A 26,908-nucleotide genomic window follows, 5' to 3' on the forward strand; every position below is an offset into this window, starting at 1 on the left:
GTGCCCCTCACCCAGTGCCACGTGCTCCGGGATGGCCCCGCTTGGGCGGGGAGCTGTGGCCGCCTGACAGCCTGTGGTCCCGTCCGACCTGCCGCTCCTGGGAGCTTGTGATCCGCCCTGTCCTTGTACCGGCATAACGCACAGCCCGCGGCACTGCTCAGACCCGAAGGACTAAGTCCAGGTGTTCGGGAAAGATGGGAAAACTCTTCCCACAGTGGTTTAAATGGTCCCGCCATTTTAATCTTCCAGTAGCAGCCGAAGTCTCTTAATGGCATGTGAGGAATCGTAGAAAAGAAAAGCCATTGTCTCTAAAAACGCTGTAAACCGTTTCAATAACGGACTCTGGGTGTGTTACATACTTGATCAAATTTTTATATCTTATGCCTGTCCTTGACTCACCATCTCGGGTTCTGACGGGGGCCATTCCTCTCCTTCCAGCCTTTCGAACAGACTGTGCCGGTGTCTGCCAGATGTGACTGGTTTTCCGTTTACTTATCCATCCTCCCGTCCTGCAGGTACGATAGGATCAACACTATCCGCTTCATTGAATGATATCATAAAGGGCTAAGAGGAGCCAAAACCAAACGGCTACTTGAATCATCAGCTCTTGCTGTTTCAAGAGGCTGTTTTATTCACCCTCTTCCCCTGTTGTATTGATGCAGGTGGTGTAGAAAGCCTTCTGTAAAGGAACATGAAAAAAGTATCCACATTGGTGCCTGTTTTCCATCCAGCTCAGTTTTTTGGTTTGGTGTTTGATGGAGTGGACCACAGTTTTATTTTAGGCATAAGGACACAAGGACTCGTGCTGTGGTTGAGTTGGTGCTAATGCTGCAGGTAGAACCGTGTCCTTTGTTAGCCTCTGCTTAGGAGGGAACTGCAGCTAATTAGTAGGAGGTAGCTGAACGTGGAGAGTCAGCTCTAAACTCACATAGTCCCTTCTCTGAATTTCCCTCTTGGAATGTAGTCTGCTACATGGAAACCATGTAGGCTATTGTTAAGATATTTAACCTCTGAGGTTTTTGTTGTTATTTGTATAATTATTTTTATATTGAAAAATGCAGTAGGAACTCCTACATTATGATGATATCCACATGGAAAATGCTTGGCAGCTGCCAACAGGAGTCTTGAGTCCTCACTGCTCTCAAAAATCTCATGATTCATACCATGTGAACTACACATATGATATTACCAAATTGTGGTCTCTGTCTAGGAAATGGGAAACAGGAGCTGAGGGGGATAAAAGTGGAAACTTAGTAAAACAAAAAGTAACAGGTGTGAAATAAAATAAGTGGGGGAAGGGTCAAATGAGAGTAGAGAGCTGAAGCAAAGAAAGATAAAATGTGAAATAACTAGGTCTAGAATAAAGGGAGGAGAAACCACAGGATGTGTGAGAACTGTGACCTTTGTTAGTTGCAAGGTTGCTTCTACCAAAGGTGTATGAGATTAATTAAATTAGCTTCAAATCAGCCTCCACCGGTTTTCACCTGTAATTTGGGTATTATGCTGGCTTGGCTTTCACAGATAACAGCTTTTGGGAAATGAGGAGGCTTCCTTGCCTCTCAGTAAGTGGAACTGTCCCTGGATGTCGTTGTGGGGGCTGTGGAAGGCACAGGCTGCGGGCAGGATGCAGGAGGTGGCACCGTGCCATCCCCAGGCCTTCCCGGGTGTGGGTGCCTCTAGGGGATCAGTGACAGGCTGTTCTGGTGCCTGCATCCCTGCAGAGACATGCATTGCAAGGTCCAGCTGTGCTTTAGAGTTTCCCATTGGGGTGAGGTGGGAAAGGGTAAGGTATACTGTTGGGGAGGACCAGAGGCATCTTGAGCCAGTTTGTTTTAGCACAAAAGAAGTAGAAAGAATTGCAAGTAATGTTTTGAGGTCCTGTCAGATTTGGAAATATGTTGAATGGCTGTCAGTGAGGAAAAGCTATTTCATTCTGTCTGGTATTATTTGTACCCTCATTGCTGGTTTGTTTTGGCACCCTGAGTAGCCAATACATTATCAAATTGACTGCTGTGTGTTCCGGTGCAGCAATCCTGTCCAACACAGGCTGTGGAAAGGCACCCTATTGTAACTTTGCAATGCAATGGGCTGCATGGAGGGTGACTCTTTGATTTCTTACTGCTTTATCTGATACTGGCCTTTGCCAAATACACGTCTTAATTCTTACACAGTTTTTAGAATCAGCAACAAAGAAGTACAGTTTCTTTTTAGTCACCTTCTTCTGGATGTGGCTTGCAGGTAAGATGGTCTGTTTCATTCTCATTTGGAAAGCCATGATTCCAGTATGTCTGCAATTCGTAACAGCCTAGTCTCCTGTTGTCCTCTGGGACCATACTGATTTCTCTTGAGCCTTATATCTGACCCCTTAACCATCCAGTGGTTTAGATGGCAATGCTGTAAACAAGTATTTGCTAGTTCTTTTGCTCCTGTTGCGCTTCTTCAGCAATTCCAGTCATTAATATGTTTTTCTGCTTTGTTTAATTGATTCTGAAATTAATCCATAATCAAGTCTATATATATATTCCACAGATATTCACAGCCCTTGCAGAATGTTGTCATGCCTATAGTATAAATTTAGTGATAAATATCAGTCACAAAAACAGTGTTGCTTTGTTTCTTGGTTTTTTTTTTTTTTTTTTTTTTTTTTTTGGGGGGGGGGGGTTTTTGGGTTTTTTTTGGCTGGGGGAGGGTTGGGGGTTTTTTCTGCTTTTCATTTTGTTTGTGAATTTGGTTGGTTTGGGGCTGGGGGGCTGGGGTATATGGTTTGGTTTCTTCTGGAGACTATTTAATGCTACCTACTTGAACTGTAATCTCTTCCAGATACTGAAATTATGAAGGTTTGGAAAAAAAAAAATATCTGGAGAAGAGAGTGATGCTCATGGCAGGCTAACACAACACATGAGCAGATATTTAGTGCTCACATGGGGAATTATTTAGATGTGTGGGTTTTTTCCTCTTATTAAAACCTACAATTTGATTTCAAAAGTTACTTCATTGTTGGGGTTACGGCAACTCAGTCAATCATAATACAAATGATTTTGGGTAATTTTGAAACTGTAATTTTCATTTGGTGTAGAAAGCACTAAATGTTCTCCTGGTTTCAATTGTTTAACTGGGGAGATAAGGTACCTAAGAGGCCTGAGGAAAGTGGTGGGCTGACATTTTGCTTTTCTAGAAACGTTCAGTTTCAGACAGCACCATTCAAAATTACTGCTCTGCCCTGGATAGATGTTACTCTTTCCCTGTGGTAAAACAAAATATTGAGGAAAACTATTGGACACTGACAGGTTGTTTACACTTTTCTTTTCTTGTTGGGCTTTGAAACATCAGGTAGGAGTGTTTGATTGTAGGTGGTGCACAATGCCCAGGAGCATTCACTGCAGAGCCCCGTGTCCTGGCTCAGCCTGGCTGCCATGGGAAGGAAAATGATGCCCTGGGATGATCTTTCTCTCCAGCTTTCCCAGCGCCAGCAACAGGATCCTGCAGCCATGCAGGGAGCTGCATCACAGAACTGATCCAGCTCCCCAGAAACCTCCCTGGCATACATGCCCTTGTCTTTTCAGGTGGCTCAGTTTTCCCGAGCACACCGTTCCTGCACCAAGGAATGCGCTAGCAGCCGTGCACAGCAGGAGCTCCTCTCTTGGCAGGAGTGGGAAAGGTTTTGCCCTGGGTACCTGTTTCAGCAAAAGGGAGGAAGTTTGAGGAATGACAGCTTGCTGACCGTAGTGCCAGCTCAGTGACCTTTTCTTGGCGAGCCCCACGAATCCTGTCCTAGTGTATTGTTTGAGCTGGGGGCAGGTCCCAGCAGCGGGCTGAGGATATTGTGTTTGGGGAGCAGGAGAATGGATGTCCTGAAGTGAGTTGTGCTGCTGAGGCCAGCTAAGGGTGAAATCAGCTTTCATCACATGTGCACCTGTGCTAAGTGGATGGTTTAGAGAAAAGATGGCAGGAACTGCTGAGTGGGGTGTCCAGTAAAGACAAGGTCATCAGCAGTTGGTCTGTTCTGTGGGTTTTCAGATCCTACGCTTGTAATTGTTGTGTAAACCACCTTAAAAAAAAAAAACAACCAAAAAACAAAACAAAAACACACCAAAAAACCCAAAACAAAACAAAAATCACCCCACCACCAAAGCCCATAACAACTTCCCCCAGAGCCCACAGAGAAATAAAAAACCCCTCACCACTCCAGTTCTGGGCAATGCAGGTACTTATATCTGCTCAAGGTCAGGGGAAAGTCTGCTAAAATCCTTCGCAGTTTCTACTAACTGCTACAGTTGCTGAACAAAATATTGCCCATCTTCTTACTAGTTTGTATATGAGGCTGGAAAAAATGTTGAGAATTTAACCAAATTGTAATCTTTCCTACCAGACTGGGGATACAGAATGTCAGACTGAAATCTAGAGATACTTCTGAATAAGGAGGCAACAAAGAAAATGTATATGCAGAAAGATAATTTGTTTCATGTTTACGGACTGTACGTTTCTAATGGCTGTGACTGAGAGGCCCCAGACAAGGATGAGTTGCTTTTCGTAGTAGGATATCAGACAACATTATGCAATATTTTAAAGTGAAGTTGTGCCAAATGCTTCCCTGCACATAACTCTGGGAGTTTGGCCTAGCAGCATTGGCAAAAGCCGTACAAAATGATACCGATGCTCCTGACAAAATAAGCTGCAGTGGCTCCTAAATCATATGAATTATCTGTCCCTCTGGCTTGTCTCTCTTGGGCTGCAGAGAAGCATCCTGCTCTGACTCCCACTACGCTGCTCAGACAAAAATCATCTGGGCTGGCTGAAAGGACAGTGATGGAGTAGTTGGTGCCAGCACTCCCTCAGGAGCCCCTGTGCCCCGCTGTGGTTGCCCTGGCTGTGTGTCCCCTGCAGCTCAGGGTGGGCAGTGACCTGGGCAGGTGAGGAGCAGAATTGCTGAGGTGTGATCACAGGTGTACAAATGGCTGCAGCTCCAGACAGCCACAGCTCCCCGTAGCTTAAACAGGGAAAAGTATCTGGGCTTAAGGAGAAGCTGGACTTATTCAGAGTCATATGTTCTCAAAGCACTGTTAAACTGTTCTGCCAACAACATAAACTAAGCCAGCTGACTTCTGCCTGCAGTTCATTAGGAAATGCGTGCAGAAATCGGTCTGTCAGCAGAGCTGTGAGGAAGAGGCCTCCAGCAGTGGGGCAGGGAACCCTTCCATATGCGTTTGGGTTTGTTAAGTAAAAAACATCAGTAACAAAGCTAGCATGAAAATGGTGTAGGAGATGCTTTCATTAAAAATACTACACAGAAGGCAACAGTAAAGACAGAGGCATGTGCAAAAGATGAGAACAACTTAAAATTACCTTTTAAATTCCTTGAATAAAAAACCTGACTCCTATTTTCCTTCCTGCTTTGGCAAAATCTGAGATCTAGGTAGATACAGAAAATAAAGCTATCATGACTCTCAGACTGTGTATTTCAAATTGTGCATTTTGCAGCAATGGAAACAAAACCACATTGGTTGGTTTATCTGAAGAGCAATAGGGCTGTGATTTAACAACTGGAATCCAAATAGGTTGCACAGATTTTTTTTTAAGTCCAGTCTTCAGTAGTTTTTTGTGTGGGTTTTTTTTGTTTGTTTGGTTTTGTTCGTTTGTTTGTTTAAAGTGACTCTGACTTTGACATGCTCTGAGCTACTTTAACTGTCTTCCACTGAACTTCTGCTACTACTTAGTATTGACTATTTCAGTATCTGATGGTCTGGTACATGTGATGCTTCTTGCAGAACACACTTCTGCTGCAGCTCCTTTTGAGGTCCAGCTCCTTAACTAACCCTGCCTGTAAAATTGCATCCTTACTCCACTGGCCCAGTGGTGTTACATTTGGGATCTGTCTCTGAAATTCTTGTGGTACAGTGCAAATCCTGCCTCTTGAAAAGAAGTGCAAAGCCCAGGTACTTTGTTGTATTGCAGGGAATGTTGATTCTCTGCAGTTTTGTGTTATACCATCTTTGCTTCTGTTATACTAAGTGAATTCTGTAGATCTAAGTGGTTTTTTTCTGATGGATGCAGGGCAGCAAAGGGGTGAGTTGCTTGCTGCACCATTCCAAACAAGCCTTTGCACACAGCCTAGCCAACAGCAGGTATGCTTTACAGGCCAGGCAGCCACAGGTGAATTTAACTAAGCATTTCTTATTTCTTTAGTAATAGAGAAAACTGTAGGATCCTATAATGGATAACTCGGCCTCACATCTTCCAATTATTCTTTCATCTATTCAAGCATACTGTTTAGTTTTCTAGCTTTAGTTGTACATGGAGGTAATAAAAAGAAATCTAGATAGAACATTAATAAAAACAACATATGACAAAGTTCTGCAAATCTCTTGCATTACAGAAGTCTGTAAATGATGCCTCAGACTTTTTGCCTTTAGCTCAGCAGAGCTGGACTTCGTCCAGGTTTGTCCAGCCACGTGCCAGGAATTGCCCAAAGGAGCTGCGGCCGTCCCATCCCTGGAGCTGTCTCAGGCCAGGCTGGATGGGGTGTGGAGCAATCTGGGACAGTGGAAATGTCCCTGCCCATGGCAGGGGGTGAAGCTGGATGAGCTTGAAGCTCCAACCCCTAATGCTATGTCATTAACTACTAAAAGCATCAGAGCATTTTCTCATTTTACCCTCTTTAATTTAAACCCTGCAATTGCCAGGTGTGCTGACTGCAGCAGGCCAGCTGTGTTTGGTCACCGAAAATGGATTGTGCACGTTTTGTTTGAAACAAAACAACATAAAATGCCACCTGACTCATTTGATCCAAGGTGATGTGACTTCATTTCCTATCCTTTTTATGTCCGCTTATCAACTTCTAAAGCATTTACTTCCTTTTTTTAATCTGTTTGTTTCAATGTTTTTTTCTAAGTGTTCCTAAAGTTTATTTCCTCTTGGATTTTCTAAGAATATTCCAAGAATAGAGGGGGAATAGAGTTCCCTTGTGATGTGCAGATCTTCAGAAAGCAGAGGAGTTATTCCCTGCCCCTGCAGTGTGACAGAGCAGTCCAAGAAGCTGATTGTTTTAAGTGTTACTCAAATTGATGTTCCTACTTTGGATTAAGTTTTACTTAATGAGGAAGTAATGAGATTATCATAGACAAAAAAGACTATACCTCTTTTGGGAACGTACCATTTCTGAGGCTTGACTTTATTTCAAAAAGAGCTTTAATTCTTTCTTTAGGGGAATGTAAATTTAAATTACAATCAAACAATGGGATTTTTCTCGCAACTGTTTTGACACCAAATGATAGAAGTATTTTGCTGTATATTTTCTTCCCGGGGAAAAGGATTGACTGCTGCAAGATTAACATGTTCTGGATGGGTGCCATTTTCAGATAGTTAGTTCAACTAGAAGAGAAAGGATCTGATTAAGGGATCAAGCTCGTTATTTGTTTTTTGTTTGTACTCCACGCCCTACAAAGGGAGTGAATCTTTGCCTCTTTTCCTAAAAATAATTAGGTGCAGAGGGTTCAACAACTGCATATTAATATTCCTTTTCTTTAAATGAAAATATGCAGTAGCTAAGCAATTAACATTTCCATTAAACTTTAAAATCTTTTTAAAAAGCCTTCCACAAAACATTCAAGACATAGCCAGACATTCAGAAGAGAGCACTGAGGATAAGGGACTTCTAGGTTTGGGGATTTTTTCTGAGTTCATATTTTTTAGGAACATCTGCTCTAATGTATAATCCAAGTTTCTGTTGATGCTGCGTTCCAAGTTCTCAGTCAGTCTGTGTCTGAGCTCTGGTTTTTAGTGGTGTACCCCCAGCAGCACGTTATGTGAGGCACAGAGAGGATTGTAACAGCTGCAGTCACAGGATTCCCCATCCTTCATCCACACAAACCCCAGCAACACCTGCTGTACTGTCGCTGCTGATGCCATTAAATTGTGTTTTGTGAAGACTTGATGCATATTACTGATTAGTACATTTAATAATGTGAGTGATTTAAAATGTGCACAAGAAATTACGTTGCAAAAGGCATGTCTGGATCATTGAGCACTGTTCCTCCCTACCAGAAATCCATCTGCCCTTCTTGAGGAGCAGCACTTTAGCTGGGAGGGAAAAATGGCACTGGTGACCCAGATCTGCAAGGTTTGATGTATGCAAACAACTTGTTGAATGGAGACAGTGGAATTCGGCTCCTTTAAACCCACTGGGAGCGCTCACTTGTGGAACCGGGGCCTGAACTGGACCTGACTCTTCCCCAGCAGCAGTCTGTGGCAGGCACCAGGCTTTGCTTCCTCCAGGAATGCTGACTGACTTCCTTTAATTTCTATTTAAATGAAAGGAAGGAGGATCTTACCTCAATATTGGCTGTTCCCATATTAAGAATAAACATGGGTCATATACCTCAGACACCAGCAAGAGCTTACAGTAAGAATGCACTGAAGAATTTGGTTGGAGATGAAATCTTTTAAGAGATCACATTTTTATTGCCTAAAAGAGTTCAGTGAATAGTGAAATACTAGATTGTCAAAGGAGCAGAAAAAGAGAATTGATAAACCCTGTGCTTTCTACTGCTGCTAAAAGATTTAGCTGTGGCTGGCTGTGGGCAGAGATGACTTGGCATTCTTGGGGACAGATTTCTATGTACAGGGGCTTCTGCTTGGTGGCTGGTTGATCCTTTGTACTTTTTCTTTCTAAGATGCATCAAGGCTCCCAGCCTAGAGTCTGCAATGAAGTTTGAGCAAAGCTTTGAGGCAAGGTATTGGAATTTGGGCTTAGATGGACATGCATAGTATTGGAAGGGTTTCTAAATAAATCTGCATTAAAGCAGAAATAAATTTACCAGGCAGTGCTTTAATAATATTTATTAATACATCTGGTAGTTACTGAAGATAAAATGCAGGTTCATATGGAACTTGTCCTTTTCTAAAACCATCTTAGCATTCACTTTCAGTGTTTTAGTGAGGTCATAATGTTGAATAACAGAAAATAATGCCCGTGAAAGGCTGAGATCAAACACAAATGTTTGATCATTGTGGGAGAGAGAAATGGGTTGGCTAGAAGGGAATAAGGACTTGATTCATTAAATAGGCCTACATTTACAGAAAATGGCCAGTAATTTTTTTTTTTTAATCAGTTTTATTCTCAAGATGTATTATCTTGGTTTCTTTTGAAAGGAGGTGAAGCTAAGGTCGATACGTGTGAAGTTTTGTTCAAATACTGACATTAAACCAGAAACATATCATTAGAAAGAAGATATTAACAATTTGCCAAATGAACAAAGGAATAAATCAACAACCCAGAGGGGTAGCTCTGCTGCTGCTAATCTTACTAGTGTCCATAGTTATTTTTCAAAAAGGACAATGCATCTTGTGTTAGAAGCTTGTCATTTAATGCTGGCCAGATGGGCCCAGATTAGGATGATGGTTCCCAAAACGAGTAATACAGGAGAATGACGCCGATGCGGCAGCTGCACAGGGAACTGTAATAAAAGGTTTTAATAGAGAGAAGTGGCTGTGATGGATCCAATCTTCTTAGAGCTTTTGAGTACTCCCAATTTTCCATCAGTGTTATTTTTACCTTCATTATATGGCGTAGATGAGAGTCACTGGAGTACTCCCTTCCCAAGTTTCTCAGTAGAGGCAGCGCTCGGATGGTCAGAAACCAAAAAAAGCAGGCAGGAGGGAGTCTGACTGTTTAGAGCAGAGGAGTGGATGCAGAATGTCAAACAGCTCACAGGAAAGTGCACGGCAAACAGTCTTCAGTTGCAGTCTCACCTTTTTATTTCACTGACAATAGCTGTCAGAGTAATCCCCTTTACACTTCTGCTGCTCTTCCTTCCCACCTTCCTGTTGCATTGTGCCATCCTTGAAATTTGTAGGGATAAATGAGCTCATTTCAGTAGAACAATGAGGAAATAACTCCACAAATGAATAAATGTTGCTGCTCTACAATTTGCTGTGTTGCTGCTTGCTGTGGGACCAGGCAAATGTCAAAGGTATGACAAAGAGATGGAACTCTGTGTGTATGAAATTTTGGCACAGTCTGGCTGGGTTTGAGGGAGAGGGTTCATGGGGAGCCTGGCTGGACGTGACCCTCCCTTTCTGGAGTGACTCAGCTGTTGATTCAGTTCAGCTGAAACACCTCAGGTGGGTCTATTGCATTTATTTCTATGCAAGACCTGGGATGACACCAATGCTTAATTGAAAGTAAGGGATTTGACACATAAAAGACAATTTCTTTTCCTGTGTTGTGTAACTCACTGCATCTGAAACATCCTGTTTGACCCATGATGATGTGGGTACTTGAAACATGCTGCTCACCAAGAGCTGAGCCACTGCTGCCCAAACAACTGACCTGGTTACACAGGTCTTGCCACAGAGGGGGTAAAGGGATCTAGGCAGTCTCCAAGTAAAAGCAGAGTGATCTTTTCAGGCTTAATTTCTATAGAGCAAAGAACACCTCAAAACCTGATCTTACATTTGGGTCAGGGACTCATACTTTGAAAAGCACAATGCAAAGAATAAATGAGCTATGTCACAGCATTACAGATTTATCAAGGAAATAGTATTTTTGTTTCCTTGGCTGCTAAATGGCATGAGGCATATGAAACCTCCTAAAGTGAAAGACAGACTTCAGGAATTTCTGTCTAAATTACATTTTTAGTGAGATGCACCTCTTCTCAAAAAACAATAGATACCTTTGAAAGCATTTTTAGATTGCAACCACAATGTTGGTATTCTCAAAACTTACGTTTGTTTCTCAGCAGGTATAAAAATACGTACAAATGGGTGAACTGGACCATGGAACATTGCTTTCAGGTCATAGGATTGGCGGTGGAGGTATGTATGCTATCATGTTTAAGTTTAATTTTTTTCTCGATGGTTTATGAAGCACTCTGCAGTTAATAGCCTCATAAAGGAGCTGCTTTAGCACTCTGGTTATGGTTTGAGTTAGAAGGGACCTTAAATCCCACCCAGTGCCACCCCTGCCATGGGCAGGGACACCTTCCACTATCCCAGGCTGCTCCAAGCCCCAGTGACCAGCCTGGTCTTGGGCACTGCCAGGGATCCAGGGACAGCCACAGCTGCTCTGGGCACCCTGTGCCAGGGCCTGCCCACCCTGCCAGGGAGCAATTCCTTCTGTAGTTCCTGTCCTGTCTGTGCCCTTCCTCCTGTCAGGTTGCAGCTGTTGCCCCTCATGCTGTCACTTAGGGATCCTGGGACAGAGCCTTTCTGTTTCTCAGAAAAGCCCCCTTTACACATTGAGGGGCTGCCATAAAGTTTCCCTGGAGTCTCCTCTAGCCAGACATCCCCCCCTCTCCCAGCCTGTCCTCACAGGAAGAATGTTCCAGCCCTGTGGCCATTTCCACGGTCTCCGGGCCAGGTTTCTGTGCCCCTGAGCTGGGGTTGTTCTCTCAGGTGCAGAGCAGAGGGGAAGAAGCTCCCCTGGCACTGCCCATGTTGCCTCTCCTGCAGGCCGCTCACAGCCTGCCTTTCTGGGCTCCAGGGCACCCTGCCACTTCGTGCCCAGGCTCTGTGCCCACAGGATTCCCAAACTGCTTTCCCCCGTCTCTGCCTGTCCCGGGGCACTGCCTGGCAGGGGCACTTGGAGAAATCCTTCCCAGGGAGGCACGGTCTGTGGATGTGTTTGGCTTTGTGTAGGCATGTAGCAAATGGAAATCCTGGGGGAGGCTTGAAGGAGGATCGTGGGATGGCTCTGCAGGATTTATTTTATCTTTTACCCCTCTGTAAAACCACATCAGGCACAGCAGTTCCAGCCCCGGGGCTCAGTAGGGAATTCAGAAACATAAGGGCCAATTTCACTACTAAAGAAAACGAAAGCAGAAGTTGTAAGGAATGCACGATCCTTATCCCTGTAAGCCTCCCAGCTTATGTAGAATGACTAAGTATCTGTGCATGAGGTCTTCACAGTTCCAGGGAAAAGTTCAAGTGGTTCATTTACAATTGTAATTGTACCTCAATTTCATACCTTTTAGAAGAAAATGACTCTTGTTGCTCAAGCCATAGGTTGCAATATACACTGAGGCAGTTTTCCTATCAGTGCAAGAAGGATGAGTTTATTGAAACTTATGTATTTCTGTATTAGAAGTTATTACAATGCTTGTAAACACAGTTTAAAATGAATTAATAACAGAATTCACATGTACACTATACTTTTAAAATTAACTTTTTTGTAAACAGACAACTGGTTACTGTTTCTTATATAATTTCTACTAGTTAATGTTTGTTTCAAATTGTCATTTCCCAACTAACAATATCAGCATGAGAACTTCTAGTGTTGTAAACATTGTTTTTGATTTCTATCCATGAAGCTTTCATTTTATGCCTCGCACTTACATTATTACTCAAGAATTTGAAATTACCTTATGTGTTTTATATGATAACTAGACAATTTGGTGGCTCCTGCAAGAAATGCTCTTTGCAGTCAGAAGTACAAACCTGTTGACTACAAACATCTGTATGGACTTGCTGAAGAGGCAAAAATGGCCTCTGCACAAATTCAGTTAAAGGTATGATTCTTGTTTTATTTGTAATGTGAATACTTTTGAAATTCAGTGACCATATTTCTTGTCCCTGCTCCAAGGAATCTGAGAATGAATGGGGATCACAAATTTCTGTAACAGTGTTTAGCCAGAGGGGGTCAAATATGAGTATAGCTATACTGTGATTTGGTTGTGTTAATGTGAGGACTTTATTCAGATCAGGCATGCAAAATATGTGTGGATTCTACTTCCTCAAAAGACAGGAAAAATTCATATTTTACTGCCTTGAGGAAATTCACCCAAATTTTTTACACAGTCCTGGAGGCAATGAAGAGTTTGTGGGGTTAAATAGGAAGGGAAGGCTGATCCAGGGAGAAAAAAAAAAAAAAAAAAAAAAAAAGCCAAACAAAACCATATGAAGTGAGGATTTCCAAAAGTCAAGTGGAAGTAGACCTTAAAAAGAAGATTAAAAATGTTTAATAGCCATAAAATGTAAATATAGAGCAGACAGAAAGGTATAAATTGGTGCAGAACATCTCAAGGGGTAAAGACAGGAGGAGCCTTATTTAATACTAGAGGAGGGTGACAGTGAATGAGAGAAAAAAATACATACTCTATAATATTGCTTCCTTTAGTGCATGGAAGTAACATATATCAAAAATTCTGGCAGATATTGCTTCATGGATTGGCAATACCAAATTCTACTGAATTCATCCAAGCTTTATTTATTTATTTATTTATTTTCACCTTCTCAAGTGTTTTCCAATTGAGTAGGTAGTAATATACATATGGTGAAAGCTCCAGAGAGACTAGTATGTGTTCCACCTACCACGTTTTGTTGCTGATTCAAGCCATTCAGATTTTGAAGAGCTGGGTTACCCTTCCTTTGAGGTAGAACCAAAAAATGGTAAATCAGTTGCTGATTGCCTAACGAATAAAAAGACAGCACATCAGGAAATAAAAGGTAATATTGCAGCAGTTATACATAAATGGCATTGCTGTTGCTATAAAATAATTTCAACAGTGTGTTAAACTTCACATACAAAAGTACTTCAACTTTTGTTTCACTTAGTTTTAGAATTGATTTGAAGACGTAACTATTTTCAAATTGCTTTAAATACAGTATTCTGTTTGCTAAAGTCCGATTTCGTGCCAGAGTTTTCATACTGTAACAGAAGAAGTAACAGTAACATGTTTCATGACATAGAGGAAATTAAGAGGAAAGTGTAAGTCCCTTTTAAAATATGAAAGTATGTAAACAATGAAAGGGAGTCAGTATCTTCGATTCACAAGTATTGTAACATAGTGTTTGAAAGCATGGAGCAGGTGTGTTCAGGCTCTGTTACTTGTCCACGTGCAGCCCCTGGAAACACCTGGTGTCCCTGGCACAGGCACACAGTCTCTCACAGCCCCTCTTGCAGCTTCTCACCCCAATAACAGCCCTGAGGCAAGTTGGGTGCCCAGCACAAAGGATCAGCCACCTTGCAGCCAGGGTTTTCCCTGTGTGACTGCCTGGGCACAGGTGTGTTCACCTGGTACTGAACTCACCTGGGGTGCTGAACTAGGTGTGTTCATCAGGTACCGAACTCACCTGGGGCGCTGAACCAGGTGTGTTCATCTGGTACTGAACTCACCTGGGGCGCTGAACCAGGTGTGTTCATCTGGTACTGAACTCACCTGGGGCGCTGAACCAGGTGTGTTCATCAGGTACCGAACTCACCTGGGGCGCTGAACCAGGTGTGTTCATCAGGTACCGAACTCACCTGGGGCGCTGAACCACTAGGTACTGAACTCACCTGGGGCGCTGAACCAGGTGTGTTCATCAGGTACTGAACTCACCTGGGGCGCTGAACCAGGTGTGTTCATCAGGTACCGAACTCACCTGGGGCGCTGAACCACTAGGTACTGAACTCACCTGGGGTGCTGAACCAGGTGTGTTCATCAGGTACTGAACTCACTTGGGGTGCTGAACCAGGTGTGTTCATCTGGTACTGAACTCACCTGGGGTGCTGAACCAGGTGTGTTCACCTGGGTCACTGAGCTCAGATCCATCTGACGTGTGTTTCTCTCACCTGAAGGAGGATTTTAGCTATCTTGGACTGTGACTGGGGCGTTTTCAAGCCCTTTCGTGCCTGTGTGTGAGTGCTGCAAAGAACAATCGTACACCTTCTGCTGCTGGTGTCCCCAGCCCAGCTGGGGCAGGGTGGGGACACGCTGGGGACACTGTGGGTGTCTCTGGGTGTGTCTGTGGGTGCTTGCTCAGTGCTCCTGTGCTTGTGAACATGGAGGGGTCATGGTGGCTTTGTGCAGCTTTGCCTGGGCAGGAATGTTGCAGATTATTTCTACCTGAGCCAAGTGGAATCCCAGCATTTTTGACTCAGAATGCCATCCTTTGCTGAACTAGATATGGAGTGAAATCTTTATTCATTTCTCCCTGTTATGAACTAAACCAAGACTCTCCCATGTGTTTTTCTTGCCTTGCTGCGGTTTTGCCATAGGACAGTGTATCACATGAAGGGGGAACTGGGGAGAGGGAGCAAAGGGTCTGTGCATGAGCTGAGGGAGCTGCTCTGGAGGAGAGGGATGGCAGGGCAGCACAAAGAAAGAGTGGAAGGGAGCTGTGTCCTCAGCATGCACCGGGAGGCCAGAGACAGTCACGGTGCAGGAGGGTGAGAGGAAATCACTTGTCTTGGGCAGCCTGGCAGCCACAGGCTCCTGATGCTCTTTCCTTCATTGCTGCCTGGCCAGAGTCATCTGGTTCCACTCCAGCAGCCTTCCCTGGCAGGCTTTCCTCTGGTTTAAGCAGGAACTCCATCTGTTTCTAAAGCAGGTGTTCCTATTTTATCCAAAGTGTGAAGCAATGTTTTTGTGAAGCCCACAGACAGTTTGAGAGCCTCTCTAATTGGATAGATTTTGGGAAAAAACTCCTTTTTAGTAATACACTTTTGAAATTCTTTTTCTTGACATACATTCATTCTTTCATCTTCCCACATGTAAGAAAGTATGTTTTTTATTCTCCTGCTTATCTTTCCTCAGTGTTCCCTCCAGGGACATAGGGATGGGAAATGAAAGAAGAAAATAGACTGATTTTTTTTTTTCTCTCTTTTTCCTCTCATTAATTGTGATTTGAAATGCAACAAGCTTATTTAATGAAAACTGGTTACATTTGAGCCCATTGTTCTTTAGAAAAACACAGTTTTGAAAAAAGCTGTTAGGTTAATCATTCTGTATTTAAAAGTTTCCATGTGAAGACATTTGATAAAGTTATTGAATATATTCAAAACACAACCTTTAATTTTCCCTGCAGATTAAAAAAGCAGAGCAAGTTTCAAAAATTAGCAAAGAGCAAATGCTGCTGAAACAGCATCGTCAGGTGTGGTGGCAAGAGCATAAAAGACTGAGTGAGAGCAGGTAAGGGCTGAGGAATCTGAGTGAGTGATTGCTAAAGAGACTTCAGCAGACAGAGTTTTTGGGCTGGCATGCTTGTTCAAGGGGCATTGAGAAGAAAAGGTTATAATCCCTGATGTGAAGATATTTTTGTGTGGGAAATGAAGGTCTGTGATCCACATGGAGAGGGGTCTGTGGATGAAGAGCACACCTGAGGGCAGGGGGGACAGGGGGTGTTGCTCTGGGAGCTGTTCAGTTATCTGCAGCATCTGAAGATTGTCAGAGTATCAAAAGTTTGCAGATGCTTTTTAGTTCCTTTAGAGTCTGTCTCTAGATGTGTGTTGAGCTCACACAGCAGGGGACATTAACAGTGCTCTTGTCTGTTATTACCCTGTGTACACAACAAGAGCATTTGTGACTTCTTTACCACTTTTGTGTCCAAGACCTTCACTTCATACTTTCCCAGGCAAAGAATCCCCTTTTAATGTAATTATTGGAGTTTTTGAGGCTCATCATTCTTGCAAAGGTAATGAATAAGAAATTAAAGCTTCTGCAAAATACATGTTCATTTCCTTCAGGCAAAAAGCAGAAGAAGAAATGAAGAGTTTTCTTGATGAAGAAAGCCATAAGAGCAACTTTTTTTTTGATTTGAGGGACTTGGGTAAGAAATTGTTATTAATTTCTTAAATATTTTTTTAATGGTCAACATCATCTTGATTGTTTGTTTGGGTTTTTAAATCCCTTTCTTGGCAGGTTTAGATTTATAGAGCACAGTGCTGTGTAACATTTTTTGTGTGTTTGAGAAAGCTTTATGTTTCCTACAGAGCAGAAGCTGTCCAAGGAGCGGGATGCTTATCAAACAGATGCTTTCGTTCCTGTCTGGCAGCTAAAGGAGGATTTGAAACTCAAGCTGGCTAAAATGCAGCGCTGTCTCTCAAAGGAATCTTGTCAGAAACCCGAGATCAGTTCAGCTGAGGAGTTACAGCAGGTTGATATTTTAAATTTATTTTTACAATTTATTATCACCATATTTTTAGCATTTTCATTTAATCTTTGTTGAACTTTGAGACTATAACTCACATGAGAGTGTGCCATGGTGTAAATCTGCTCACCCAAATCTGTAAAAGTGTAGCAGTATAGGGCTGGAGATCTGACTCTTTTTCTAAATAAGTTTTCATATTATAACAAGAGAAAGAAGTAACAGTAACATGTTTCATGAAATAGATCAAGTTTATGAAGAAGCAACAGAAGGCAATTTTGGAAGGTCTCATCCTTGAAAGTCTGGCTTTGGAAAGAGAGCTTGAAGAGTACAAAGAAAATGTAAGCTTTTCTTTATAGGTTCAAGTAGAAGTCTATTGAGGGGGTAAATATGATGCAGAGTAGTGTCCCGAGCAGCATTTCCTCATTGCAGGCACTAGTGCCCTCTTCTGAAGAGAAAACCGGAGTTTTCCTTGAAGTTCCTCCCGAGCTGCTGTCTCTGGAATGCCCGTACCCTGACCTGAAGGCCTCGGTGATGGAGGAGTACCAGGAGCTGGCCAGGGCCTACTGGGCAAAGCTTCAGGAGGTGGATCAGCAGCTGGAGGCTTTATCGAGGTACTGACGCGTCTCTGCGTGTCTTTCTGGGGGTGAAATGTGTGCTGCAGTGTGATTTATAAGCTGTGGGTGCTGTGGCTGGCTTTGCCCCTCGGGCTGGTTCTGTTCTGTGCAGAGCAGGGATTGCCCAGCCCTGGGCTTGGGCAGCGGCTGCTCACGCAGCTGACAGGGGAGAGATATCCGCTGAAATAACAAACTACGTGTTTGCTGGATTAAAGAACCAATAATCTGGTGTGCATCAAATGTCCTTTTTATATGCTCTTGCAGGAATGGAAAATCTGCACAGTAATTACACTAGCACGACTGACAGAAAAGTACAGTCTTTCCAAGACACATCTCCAGTGCTTTTTTCTGTAAAGCAAAAAAAAAAAAGTCCAATCTTTTCACATATTTTGGGTCACTGCAGTAACTGTCATCACAAAGAAATGTAAAAGATGTATATAGCTTTCATTCAGATAACCAAAAGGAGGAGAGATTTTTCTGTAAATTAAAATCTTTCTTGAAAGAGCAGTATTCATAATGATCTAGAAATGTAATAAGCCTGTATATTAATAATATAAAGCTTAGCCTTTCTGCTAAGGCTGTCTAGAGTCCAGGAGATACTGAGTTGCAGACACTGGATGGCCTTTGACTTCTTTTTGCCATCTCCTGACATTCCTTTGGATGGCTTCAGGTTGCCAAAAGACTGAGACAGGGTAGGCCAGTGGAATGGTTTGAAATCTGGGCAGGAGAAACTGGGGAGAACAGGAAGGTCCCTGAATTTCTTTGGTAAAACAATCACATGTTGCTTCCAAATCTGTTTTCTCTATACACACAGTGCAGTGTTTGTTCTGTCCCTGCTGCTGAATGAGTTTGGTGTGCTGGAACAGGCTAAAGATGCTGGGTGCCATAGAAAGGGATGTTTTCATCTACTTACATTTTGTACAGATTGTACAAATATTCTGTATGTCCTTCTTGTTTTACTTGAAACCTGTGCATTATTACTGGAGCATCCTAGCTGTTAGAACATGATATTCACTGAAAATAGTTTTGATTTATCCTGTATTTATAGCATGCATGAAGCCACAAATAGCAAATCTAAACAGTTCTTTTGCTGCTCTCTGATATTTTGTTATAGTTTCTCTTACAGAAGTTTTAACAACCTCAATGAAAAAACCTGTGACAAATGCCAAATCACCAAATACGCACAAAGTCTTCCTAGCGGTTTTAATCAAAATTGTGTCAAAGTTTATGATTGACACAATTTTGGTGAAAATTCATAAATTAAGATCCTTGATTCACACAGCATGTGTACTACTGAGTAACAGACAGACGTGGATATAGACAATAATAATTTCTGAAAATGGTTGAAAAATCTGCCGTAGTATTTTCACTGAACATAGGCCAGGTGTGAGTTTGGGTCTGGAAATAGCTAATTTTGCACCGATAATTAAGTAATATTGAGACTTGCAGATAAAATGCCATATTTGCAATGGAAAGAAAATCAGAAGTAGCCTGAAGATGTGCAGTGGCACTTTGAAGGAAGGAGGCTGTGGTCTCTAGGTGGGAAAAATGCAGTGGATGTAGCTGGGGGATAGGCTGGTGCTGGGGCAGGAATCTGCTGGGGGCTGTGAGAGGCTGTGGGGCCATAGACCCAGTTTGGGCTAGAGTGCCAGTACTGAGAACTGGAAATTTAGGGAACAAGAAATGAACCATCAGCAACCAACTCAGGCATTTTATTTAAAACTTGATCTTGGGGACTTTTGTTTGCCTTCTGGTCTCCAAATCATTAATGTATTGTCCATTTATGTTCCCATGATTTCATCCACAACAGCATTAAAAATGAGTTTTCAATTTAAAAAAAAAAAGAAAGCCTTTGTTCTTCTAGCATTGCTTGCTTCCAAGGTATGGGTTTGTAAAAGACTCAACTCGCTTCTTACATTTATATTGGCTAATTTGCATGGAGATATTCTGTGACTTTGCAAAGATGCAGCCTCGTGATTGAAGTATTCTATAATTCATCACGCTAACTGTGATCCAACAGGCACAGACAATGCTGTCAGAAATGGAGTGATAGGTCCTTGACCTTGGTGTATCCCCTGTGCCCTGCTGATTAATACAGCCTTAATGAAGCCTCTGCAGCTACTGTCATTGCTCTGTACCCAGACAGGCCAAACATCCTCCTGCAAGATATTTGTTTCTTTTTTTTTGTGATTTGAGAAGTTGTTCAGTAGCACGTGGTTTTATAATAGCAGGTTAACTTGGTCACTTCAGCTGGGTCACTTGGCCACTTCCTCTGTCATCATATGTTGAATGGACAGTAAAGAAACCTCCAGTCAATACTACTCTGGCATTGCACAGCCCATTTTTTCAACAGTTCAGACTGTCTGGAGCAGTGAATTTGGAAAAGGTACACAGGACGTTCAAAAAAGAAACTTTAGAACAAGATAATGTTCTGGTCTATTCTGTGTGATTTTCGTTCACACATGCACATTGCAGTAGTCATTGCTTTCAGAAATGGAAGAAGAGCCTGGGGATTTTTTCAAGCCTTATATAGGCTTATAATATTTTATAATCTAATTTAATTTCTTTTGATGTTGCTAAAACACAAATTTTTGTGTTTGGAAAATACCCAGGTCCTGAGCTATCCCACAAATTGTGGACTTGCACTGATGCATGTTAGAATGATTCTCTAAACACTATTGTATTTTTTTCCACAATTTCCAAGGATGTCTGAATTATTTAATTCACTGAAGGCTGAACGGAGTATTGCAGACTCAGCCCTGCATCCTCTCAAAGGAATGGGAGAGTAGGACAGGGGCTGGGAAATGCAGCTCCTCTTTCTCTGGAGTGCTTCTGGTGCAGCAACGGGCAATGCCAGCATCAACAGCAGCGGGCTGATGTCTCACTCCATGGCACTGTGTCAGGGTGTGTGTCAGGGTGTCACTGCGTGTGTGTGGCACTGTGTCAGGGTGTGTGTGTGTCAGGGTGCGTGTGTGTCAGGGTGTGTGTCACTGCGTGTGCCTGCAGAGGACAGACAGCGGTGCCCGGTGCCGGTGCCCAGCGCCATCCCCATGGGGTCACAGCTCCCAGAGGGCAGAGGGAGCTTCCCCCGGCTGTTTGTGCTCCTCAGAGAAGGCACAGCCCGGGATTAGTGCGGCAAATCTGTTCAGAGGGAGCAGCTGCCTCAGGGCTGCTGTGTGAGACAATTGCTGCGTTTCAGCTCCGAACAAAATAGAGATTGTGCTGTGCTGTACAATGCTGCATACAGGGAAAGTGAGCTCTGCATTTAAAATTTGGGTCAAGCATTCGGCCTGGAAAGTGTTTGTCAATGTCTTGATGGTGCAGAAACTTGATAATACCTTAAATATTCATATCAAACATGTTGGCACTTTTTAGAGCTGTTTTAGATGAGATATTCCTTTCTGGAATTTTACAGAAGTGTGAGGTGACACCTCAGATTCACTCAGCATGATATGTTGAAATTCTCCATGTGTTTGGTGGCTATGAATGTGCTGGGCTGGGTCATGCTGGTTTTTTTGTTGTTGTTTTTTTCCCACTATTTGTCTATGAGCAGCTGACAAAATCTCAGCACAGCTGACAAATTTTGGCACAGCTGACAAACCAAGGCATTGGCAGTTAGTTTGTCCCGACTCACAATAAACTACTTGTAGCTGTCTCTCCAGCTGATTGCTGTCCAAAGGATCTCCCACAGAAATCTCTCCTTGTTTAGAGCAGTGCAGATCCGTGCTTAGCTGGCCATTAGAGGGGTATAAAGCAGGTGTGGGAGGGAGGAGAAGCACCTGGGGCAGCTGCCCGGTGTGCTGGGGACAGGGAGTGGCCGTGGGCTGCAGCATCCCTGCTGGTCCTGCTCTCCAGTTCTGGCGTGATGCTCCCTGACCAAGATGCCTCACTCTGCGTCACTCATCCTTGTAGGCAGAAGCTGTCTGTTCACCAACATGCACGGGCTGAAATGTCCGAGGCAAAATGTTACAAAACCCAATCTCAGCTCCTAGAACTGTCTCACTGTTCATGAAAGTGACATGTTCAGATGTCACCATCCTGAGGTGTGTCAGGACTCACAGAGGAGGATTATTGATTTCCTGAAAGGTAGATCATGGAGTCTAGTCCAATATTAATTACGTGTGAGTTTCCCCTTTGTGAAGTACCTGCTCTTTCTGCCTGCACAAGGATGAGGCTGTTCCAACCCCTCCTGGATGCAGTGCTATGGAATACTGGAGCTGTGCTGCTGGCTTGGGGAGCCCAGGAGCATCTGGAGGCAGCAGGAATTTGGGGAGGGGGGTGTGGTGTAGAGTCTCATGATTGCTTTCTTTTAATTATCCCTGGGCTCTTAGTCACTTGGGAAACCAGGTCACTGGGCTAGAGAGACCTCTTGGTCTGACTCAGTGCTGCTGCTTGGATGTTAATGCTGACAATGGCAGCCTGACATTAATCCCTTCAGGGCCAAGAGTTCACCTTGAGAATAAAACTGCATCCCAGCCTGTGGTATTCCTTCAGAAGGATGTTACTTCTCACTGCTCTCATTTTCTGAGATAGATACATGCAAGCTAATTACTACAGCTACTACCCTAAAAAAAAAAAAGGTGACTCCTGTGCCTTGCTGAGGAGTTTATGGCTGTTAGGAGTTTGGTAAACTGGATCCTTGTTTAGCTGCATGCAAGGATTGCCACTTTGTTCATTCCCTTCTGATCATTTATTTAGTGCTCAGTGGTAGTCTGATCATCTTGTTCTTTTTCACACTGTTTTCCCTTGTGGGGTCACTGATTATCCATTAATGTGGCATGCTTGAGAAACCCAGTGACATTCCCCAATGAAAAGCCGGGTTAGAAACAGAACAATTCACTCAAATGATGACACGATGTCGTATCAGCAAAGCAAAGTATGTTTGCTTTATTTCATCAATCTGATTTTGTCACCTCTGACCCAACATCCAGTTTACAGCGTCAGGACTGAGCCCACTCAAGGCTGGGCTGTCCAGAACCAAACTCCTCTGTGTCAGTGGATAAGTTATACTGGGCTGGATTGTTTTGCGTTCCTATAGGAACAGTGACTGGAAGGAAGAAGATCAGTGGGTTTTCCAGACTGTTATCAATCAGTACCCAAGTGATCTTCAGAGGAGGAGGACTTTGTACCTGGATATGCTGCAGAGGTATCTTCCCCACAAATCCAGGGAGGAGCTGGTCAGTGTTGATTTACGTGTTCATTCAATTATACAAACTCTTAAACTACGTAGTGAACAGTTGTATTAAAAAAAATATATGTTTATTGAAGATTTTCCATTTTAAAATTTCTTAATTATAAATTTTATTCTGCACAGTAAAGAAGAAACATGGCTGTTTTCGAAATGCAGGAATTTGAAAACCTATCATCTCTTCAAAACAAGTCCTGGGCAGATTTTATAGTTCCACATAGTCTTACAGCCAAACTCACAAAAATAATTTGTTAGCATTGCTTCTGCTGTACGGTTTTATAGCTGTGTTATGCCACTCTGCTTGTCTTGGTGTTTTTATTTTTCATGAAGATGTACAGCCTTGTTGCACTGTCTAGGAATAGTTATTTTAATTGTTCTGTGGCACATATATAGCATAAAGAGTGGAAAGTTATCTCCCACTCTAAGGGAGAGGCTATTTTTATATACATAATGCTTTCAAATTGATTGCTGATTCCTCTTGCACTCCACAGTGAATAAGCACATAGCAGCTAATTGAGAAACCCATTTCAAGGCCAGAACACTTCAGGATGTCATAAGGAAAGTAGGAGGCTTTTTTTATCTCTGTCTGTATTTTTAGACCATCTACTTCCCTGTGTTAGAGGAGTGTCTAGCACAAAAGAATGACAGTGAAGTGATACTGATAATTAGCCAGAGTTTCACTAAAAAGTAAAGTTCTTGTGGAGTGCAGAAATTTTTCCCTGGACTGGGTAGGGCTGAACAGTGCTTTGGACAACGCAGGTATGTCTTAAGGACAGCCACTATTAATGGGTCTTCCTCCTTCTTTGAAGGTTCATTTAAAATTTAAAAACGCTGAATTAAAAAATCCTAGTTCTACATTGAGCTGATATCTCTTGATACGTGTATTATCATGACAACTGTGGAAATGTTAAAACCCCGCTATGAATCTGTTGTTAAAACTTGTGTGTGACATTGGAACAGCAGCCCAGGGCCTTCCTCACCTCCTTCCCTCTGTCAGGGGCAGGCACTCGGTGACAGCACCTCCTTGCAGAGCTCTGTCTTTGGAGCAGCAGACTCTGCAGCCCCTGCCTTGCTGAGGAGTGTCTTGGCTTCAGGAGCCTGTGAGTCTGGGCCAGCAGACCTGGCACTGGGAGCTGCTGAGGCAGAGCTCAAGGGGCAGCTTGGGCCAGCCCTGAGCTGATGGGAATATCTGTGAGCCAGGTTCCAGGGGAGTCAGCATCCCCTACTCCCTGCCAGAGGCCTGTAATTAGCATCTGGAATGGTCCCCTTGACACCTGTGAGCAGCCAGCCATCTCTAGAATCTCCTTCATCCCTATATATTCTGGGGATAAGAGGCAGGTTCAAGCCTCTGCTGCCTCATTCTATGCAGCTGTAGCTGATACTCCTTCCATCAAAGTCTTGAACCTTGAAGAGCCTCATGGACCTCACTGAATTAAGCCAGAGCAAGTGGAATTTTGATTAAACACTCCCCCTTTTTGCTAGGTGGTGACACTGGTGGTGGCACTGTGCTGCTTAGTGAACTAAGATTTTATTTCCAAATTTCCTGCTAGGAAAGAAGTGAAGCTGATTCCCCCTCTACTGTTTTTGTACAATTGCCATTTCTCTGCAGATCAGAATTTGCTAGGAAAAGTCTCATCTTGCTGGAAGTGCTCGATATCTCTGGAGATGTACTGAAGGACCTACTTATATGTGATGTCCTTCAGGGCAGGGAGGGACTGTTGCATTTCATGTATTCCCATTGCAAGAGCACAGCAGAACGAAGAGCAGCGGGCCAGGAGGATGCTGTGGTGCTGGCAAAGGGCTCTGTTGGAGGGTGTCACTGCCCAGGACACAGGGAGATGGTGACATCCCTGGCACCTGGCAGAGTGCCCTGGGCCTGGGAACATTGGTGGTACAAGAACTGAATCAATTACACACAAGGTTTGCAGAAATGTCTAGAATTTTGATTTATTAACCAGTAGTTTGTAAGCCTTTCTGAAATGCCTTCCTGTTCCAGGTTGTTCATGAGCAGGCTTGGGATCATTGCCATTCCATCAGGAAGCAGCGCAGAGTGCTGCTGTTAACCTGGGCTCAGCTCAGGAAAGCCTTTGTCCTCAGGGCAGTGGCAGCTGCTGCTGAAGCTGCTGCTGCTCACGAGGCAGAAGTGGCGCTGGCTGATTCCAGGCAAAAGCAACTGGACATCTGTGCTGATCTGAAAGCAAAGGTATGTTGGTTATAAACCCATCACCAATCTGTATCTAACAGATGCATTCAAAATGAAGTTTTTACATTAACCCTAGTCTGTTTTCAGGTAAATAGTGGATATCTGCCCTTCTATTTATTTTTAAGAATGCTTTTTAAGACATGAAACAATGGATCCCATAACTCATTTGCCCTTCTTAGAGAAGGTTCACAGTCTTCTGATTTACTGTGGTAAGAGGTGAAAAAAGATAAAAATACCTGTGTGGTTTTGGTAAGTGAATGGAGTAAGTGGGAGGAGGCTGGACACAAGAGGAAGATGTTGTGATGTTTGTGCCTCAGGTGTTTGTAGGAGGAATCCCATTTCTGGGCATGAGAGGCATGTTAAGATTTGTTTAAACTGCTCTCTGTGATTTTTGACTTGCACAGAAATGAACATCTGAGAGCATGCATGACGTGCTACTCTCACTTTACCAATATTCTCTCTGCTGTGCCCTCACTTTTCAGTGAAATACTAAACACTTGATTTAGGTTTTCTATGAGAAGGAAAGCAGGGTAAAACCTGTTCTACAAGGAAGGATTTTGATGTTGGTGTTAGTTGTTAGTCAGCAATTACAAAAAGCTCTTCTGTCTTGTGTTCTGGAGCTGTCTGGCGTAGGAAGGTTTGAATTGAAACACTTTAGGGTTAGAAACTGTCTGGGCATGACTAAGTGAGGAATACCTTGCTCTGACTCCCATGTCAGCCTTCCCTTGAGCCAGGGGCAGGAAGGAGTGGTTTTCTGGAGCTGAGGGGATGTTTGGTGATTTTTTACCTAGGCCTTCCTTTCTGGAATGCCTGTGTGTGTCTTATGCCTGTGTGTGTCTTATCTGCACAACCAGAGATGGAAGGGCCAATTGTTACAGAACTGTGAATTTGAGTCACTTTTTTTTCCTTTGTTTCTTCTATTTTTCTTCCGCACAAGAAGTAACAAGCAGGTTTTGGAGCACTTTGTTGTCTCCATGTAGTTTAAGATTCTCACAGATGCACTGAACATCGTCTGAGAGTTTTATGGATTCTGACCTCCCGTTTCCAGGAATTGTTTGAAACTTAAACCTATTAGGCCTACACGCTTCAAGGGTGACCTTCAAAGGGATCTTTGTTAAAATGTTCAATGTTTGAACAAAACCTACTCACCTGTTTCTCAGAAAAGAGGAAGGAGAAAGGAACATTTCTTTCATTAAAGGAGGATATCATTGTGACCTTGATCAGCTCCACAACTGAAAGGGCTGAAGGGCGGAAGCTGAGATTGGGCACAGAGCTCACTCATTTTCACAGAAATGATTCTCAGTGTATCCATGGGTTCTGTTTTAGCTTGATGGGCATATGCATTTGAAAACTCAGAGTTTGCCCAGTTATAGTTCATTTTTACAGATTTGTCTTTCTACACTACTGAACTTTACAACTGCAGAGTGTTGGACATGGAAAACAGCTGTTGGCAGGTAAAGGGGAATCAATCCAGTACCAGTTCACACCGGTAAAACCCACCCTGAGAGGGATCCAGGAGATCAGGAAAGAGTGTGCAACTGGAAATCAGGAATTAGGGCCGTTCTTCCACCTTTTCTTTTTGGCCATTGACTGACTTAACATTTTGCATTTCAGTAATTTTGCATCAGGAAATTTTCTAGTCTTCCCTTGGAGAGGAGCAGTGGAGTTGCTACAATGACTTTCCTGTAGGTAAACCCTGGCTGTGCTCGTGAGGAGGTTGTATCGGACTGAGGGACAGAGAGCTCCTTCGTTACAGCAGCAGCTCTCAGAGAGAGCCACAGCATTTGTGTTGACCCCACCTGTGAAAGGAAGTGATGGCACACACACACAAGATGTGACATCTGACGGGTTTGCACTGCTTTAGTTACAGCAGTGACCACACAATATCACCCAACTTTTATACAGTTCCCTTCCTCTGCCAACCACAAACCAAAGGGGCAGCAGTCTGGCTAAGGAATACATGATTCAAAGCTGTTTTAAATGCTCTAGAAGCACCTGTGCCATTGGTGAGACTCCAGGCCTTGTGACTGACAGGGAGGGATAATTGCGAAGTAAAGC

The 26,908-nt window shown here is 43.2% G+C and overlaps 1 protein-coding gene across 11 annotated transcripts in view; it reads left to right on the forward strand.

The window, feature by feature from the left end:
* CCDC148 (coiled-coil domain containing 148) overlaps positions 1–26,908 on the forward strand; it is a 46,167-nt gene that overhangs the window by 309 nt on the left and 18,950 nt on the right. For 2 of the 11 annotated variants that reach the window (XM_058421353.1, XM_058421354.1), the window contains exons 1-10: positions 1,928–2,238; positions 10,737–10,812; positions 12,382–12,503; positions 15,784–15,887; positions 16,442–16,524; positions 16,688–16,851; positions 17,088–17,183; positions 17,275–17,456; positions 22,498–22,636; positions 24,644–24,850. In XM_058421353.1, coding sequence (XP_058277336.1) covers positions 10,758–10,812; positions 12,382–12,503; positions 15,784–15,887; positions 16,442–16,524; positions 16,688–16,851; positions 17,088–17,183; positions 17,275–17,456; positions 22,498–22,636; positions 24,644–24,850 — 1,152 coding nt within the window. In that variant the 5' untranslated portion in view covers positions 1,928–2,238; positions 10,737–10,757. Of the gene's footprint in view, positions 1–438; positions 516–1,512; positions 1,563–1,606; positions 1,738–1,927; positions 2,239–9,845; positions 9,969–10,736; positions 10,813–12,381; positions 12,504–15,783; positions 15,888–16,441; positions 16,525–16,687; positions 16,852–17,087; positions 17,184–17,274; positions 17,457–22,497; positions 22,637–24,643; positions 24,851–26,908 lie in introns of those variants that run through there. The other 9 variants (XM_040069754.1, XM_040069755.1, XM_040069753.1 and 6 more) reach the window with 9 other exon arrangements.

This window comes from Hirundo rustica, chromosome 7, assembly GCF_015227805.2.
Source record: "Hirundo rustica isolate bHirRus1 chromosome 7, bHirRus1.pri.v3, whole genome shotgun sequence".
NCBI classification, from domain to species: domain Eukaryota; kingdom Metazoa; phylum Chordata; class Aves; order Passeriformes; family Hirundinidae; genus Hirundo; species Hirundo rustica.